Raw genomic sequence first — 4,792 nt, 5'->3', positions numbered from 1 at the left:
TTGGAGTGAGATTGTATGCAGATGGAGAGGTGGAGTATCTTAACTCCATGGTTAGTATGTGGATGGAATGTATATGTACAGCATTCTGTATTTAGGGTATTTGGATGGAGTTTATGTCTATTAGGGGAGGCTGGTTGAGGCATCAGCTACCTCCACCACACCAGCCTTCCCTGATATGTATATACTATCATGTATTTGAGGGTGGTGGGTAGCCTGGATGTTGGGGGCTATAGTGCATCAATAATGACACTTTGGGGTGAAAACCTAAACGTACTTGTTGTACAGAACGATGTCCGGTCTCCAGATGAGCTGTGAGGGGATCCTCATGGACGTGATGTTTTCATATTCTCTAGGGTTCCACCTCAGTTTGTAGTCGTACCACTCCTGAAAGAGCAGAACCAACAGTAACAGTATGGCAACAAACAGACACCTCGACACCAAATCGCTGCCCAAAAACTGCTATCGTCGACAGTATCCATAATGATCCAATGGAGAGATACTCACTTGTTTCACCCAGACATTTGTGGTCATCATTTGATTTTTCTCGTCCTTGGAGAAAAAGAACAATGAGACAGATCTTTATTGCATTTTGTTATGATGAGGTAGGCTTCGAAAGTTGGTCTACTCTAATAAAGCATATTCATCATAATCAAGGTAGGACATAGGACACAAATTATATATTTAAAAAAATCATGTTATACAACAGTTAGTTCCGAAGTTATTTGATTGGAGAAGAGGCATGAGTGCCGATATACAGTATAACAGCCTGGGACTTTTAACTATGTATCACTCAGCTGAACAGGTGTTCTATTAAATTACCATTAATTAGACTACATTGTCTCATCCAACGGGGTGGAAATGCCAGCATTCTGAAGTTAATTATTTACCTTTATCTCTCTCTCTCTCTCTCTCTCTCTCTCTCTCTCTCTCTCTCTCTCTCTCTCTCTCTCTCTCTCTCTCTCTCTCTCTCTCTCTCTCTCTCTCTCTCTCTCTCTCTCTCTCTCTCTCTCTCTCTCTCTCTCTCTCTCTCTCTCTCTCTCTCTCTCTCTCTCTCTCTCTCTCTCTCTCTCTCTCTCTCTCTCTCTCTCTCTCTCTCTCTCTCTCTCTCTCTCTCTCTCTCTCTCTCTCTCTCTCTCTCTCTCTCTCTCTCTCTCTCTCTCTCTCTCTCTCTCTCTCTCTCTCTCTCCTCTTCAGACCCAGGGAGAAACATTCCCCGCCTCAGGCACCTGCGTACTCTCACTCAGAATGGGTAGCAGGTCACATTCTTATTGTGTGCTTGCCACTATCCATTAAATGAGCTTCAACCCTCCTATCCATAGAAATGTCACAACAATATACTTCTTTTGTTGGTTGGCAGACTTTCATCTTACCGTCGCTATACAGTATGCACAGTACTCAAGTTGTAAAAGAAAATCAGGGGGGGGTGGTGGATTTTATCATAATGGGGACAATTCTAGCATCCCCACAGCATCAGTGACTTCAGTGTTCAGTGACTTGATAAAAATGTCATTGCATGTGTGCGTGCCCCTCCTCGCCCACAAGCTTGCTTTCCTGGTGGGACAGAGCATCCACAGAGAGCCCAACATGAACCTGGATGACTTCCTCTACTACCTGTGAGAGGGGAGCAGCTACCTGAAGAGCACTTTGGAGTGAACTTGCCTGCCCTCTCTGCCTGCACTGCCCTGCCTGCCCTCTCTACCTGCCTGCCCTGCTTGCTGACCCTCCTGATCTGCCTGCTTCATAGAAGCTCTGCCCCTATTCCCCGGAATCAATAAATACACCCAGCTTTGGGTTTTACTCTCCATCTGCCTCTTGTGTTCTGCACTAGTCTGGTTGTCACAAATAAAGAGAGTTGACTCAGTAGTAAGAGGGCATTGGCTGGCAACCATAGGTAACATATGTAGTTTTACTGTCTAAACTTCCTTCCATTATCCTTATCAGCCAACATAGTGAATTAAAATCATATCTTTCATACAAGCACAACATTGACTTCAGAACATCAATTTCTGGGGAAAAGTAACCACACATTTCACTTTCCCCTTTGAACATCCAGAGGAAATTAGATGCAGTATGTCCATCCAGAATCCATGTTCAGCTCTGTTATGTGCTTTTCCACAAAAACAGGCATTTCCCATTGATCTTGGCTACATCAAAACAAATGATGTTGATGAGACGGACCAGAGAGGGACTACGGAATGCAATCATAAGCAGCATCAAAACATGTCTTCTAGTTTAATGCTACTGTACATCTTAATACATATAACAAGATTAAAAAATATATACATTCCACATAATTTGATTATTACTTTCATTTCTTAATTCGGGTAGCACAAGAAAACATTGAATTAAATATTGAGTGACAATTACTGTAATGAATACAGTATGTAATTCATCTTATCAACTATGATGTTGTGTATGGTATCATTGTAATCCTTGACCTTCAAAACATGGGGGTAGACATCATTTGTTCAGTGTTAAGTTATCATGTTTGGTTCAGGAGATATGAAGCAAAATACATTATTCGGCTATGGCGGAAAGGAAAATGCCCGCCATGGCCACCTGAACATTTCATGATGTTGTGTATGGTATCATTTTAATCATTGACCTTCAAAACATAGGGGTAGACATCATTTGTTCTGTGTTATCATGTTTGGTTCAGGAGATATGAAGCAAAATACACAATTGGGCTATGGCGGAAAGGAAAATGCCCGCCATGGCCACTAGGAGGAGTTTTTGCGAGGGCTCCACGTCTGAAAATGTTCAGCACCCCAAACTGTACAAGTGTACCAAGTTTTGTGCTTTTATGAAAAAGTGAACAATTTTTTCACATATTAACCGGACTATACCAACTAGTGGACATATTTTAGATTGGAGCAAATCGCATGTGACTTGATTACGAAAAGGGGAGGTAGAGCTCTCCCCGAAATGTCCGTGGTCGTAGTGATTACTGCGCCGTTATACTACCAAAAAGTAGTTCTCTCTCCTACCCAACTGTATAGCCTACTATATAACTATACAATGAGTATGTGTACAGTGTATAGTAAGACATTTGTTTTACTTCCTTTGAGTCGAAAATGCTGCCCGTGTATTCAATAAATAACATATTTATAGAATTCAGTATTCTGTGAACCAATGAATGACACGAGAATTGTATGACGTGCGCAGTGATACTCAGGGGTGAGAAGCCCTACAAATGACCTGATACAATTCGTATCGCAGACAGTTGATCAGATTTGAAAGAAGTCACTTCTATGTAAGTACATCTATGGCGTTCTGTGAGGAAATAGAGCTAGCTACACGATGTTTATGACCTTACATGCTGCCAGATAATCACTGTCAAAGTAATTAAAGAATATAAGCTTTTAATTGAGCCACATGAGATGGTTTCAAGTCCAGTTGCCACCAGTTGTGATTTTAGCGAGCTAGTTTAGACAGGCTGCCTGTTCTAACGCGATGTTTAAATGTTCAATAATATTAGCCAGTTAGTAATTAATACATCTAAAGCAATGCATTTTAACTGTAGACTACAGAAGCAACGATGACTCTATTAGCTAATGTATGAAGTACAAAGTGGTTGTTAGTTAGGTAGCTAAGGCTGGTCTCTTGCCTCGTGCAGCACTTTGCGCCAGTATGTGGTCACGACTGTGTAAGTAAGTAAAGTAAGTAAAGCTTTATTTATATAGCGCCTTTCGTACATGAAATGCAACTCAAAGCGCTGTGGTCACATAGACATGTGCTCGTGACTGTCTTTAACCATCTATGGCACCTTGTTGCCTCTAGCCATTATTGGCCTTTTACATTCACACAATGCATCCCCAGTTATGATGCAATACTTAGAAAAAGAGGCAGGGCCGTAAGGAACCAATAGCAGTGTTTGAATTTGTCACATGTCTCTCTGGAGGCCATGCAGCATCCATTTCTTCCAGACCTTCCCACAAGAATTAGCTTAGACATTTCTGTCCACAAAAATCGATTAAAAACATATTTTCCTGGCCTTTTTCAACTTTGAAAAAAATATATTCACAATAATAGGTAAGTAAAGCTTACTTTCTAATAGTTTAATTTACTTTATTTGCTAATTAAGTAATGGAAACAATCCTAGTCCCTAAAATTAACTACTCTGTCCATTTACCTCATAACCATAAAACCAGACTCAACAACCTAAACAACTCCATTGAGAAACTTAGCCACATCCCCCAAATCCCCCCACAGGACTTTCACACCTACCAAGATCTGATTCATTGGACAGTATGGACACCCCTTACAGGAACTAACATTTGGACTCTCTGGCAGAAGTCTTTAAACTAGTGACCCTCTCTAGCGCAGACCAGCGGGAGAGCGGTACTAATCCCCATCACCTAGAAACGAGTGTCAAAAGCATCTTCAACCTCTCTAAGTCCTTCCGACCTACCCCAGCCCAAATTTCCCTACTCAAAAGGGGCCTCTCCTTTATCCCCACCCTCGACTTAACCAAGAGGTCTCGCACGCGATTACAAACGGAGGCTCTCTCCTACCACAGGCGTCTAGAATTAATAGCCTTCTTTGATAAAGACCCCGAAAACACAGTAGAGATCCCCCGGTTCCTACCCAAATCCACCTGGGAACCTTCCTACACCCAACTCCCCCATTTACTATCCTGTCTGAGGCAAGCGGATGACGAAGCCATCTCCTCCATGCCCCTTCTCCGGGAAACCCCCAACCTACTACCAGAAGAAGTCTCAGCCCTCAAATTACTCCAAAATGACCCACACATAATCATCAAACCGGCAGATAAAGGCTCAGTGGTCGTCGT

At 42.1% G+C, this 4,792-nt stretch overlaps 1 protein-coding gene across 1 annotated transcript in view; it reads right to left on the bottom strand.

Annotated features, from left to right (window-relative positions):
- The window catches only part of LOC308171302 (neuronal acetylcholine receptor subunit alpha-4-like), a gene marked incomplete at both ends in the record, with an annotated part of 5,088 nt that extends 4,761 nt beyond the window's left edge, over window positions 1-327 (bottom strand). The window contains one exon of the mRNA XM_080546135.1: window positions 275-327. Within this exon, the coding sequence (XP_080402261.1) occupies window positions 275-327 (53 nt within the window). The remainder of the gene's footprint in view (window positions 1-274) is intronic.
- Between the last annotated feature and the right edge of the window lie 4,465 nt (window positions 328-4,792).

This window comes from Nansenia antarctica (genome assembly GCF_963989245.1).
Source record: "Nansenia antarctica genome assembly, chromosome: 15".
NCBI lineage: Eukaryota > Metazoa > Chordata > Actinopteri > Argentiniformes > Microstomatidae > Nansenia > Nansenia antarctica.
This window is presented reverse-complemented; position numbering and strand designations above follow the sequence as displayed.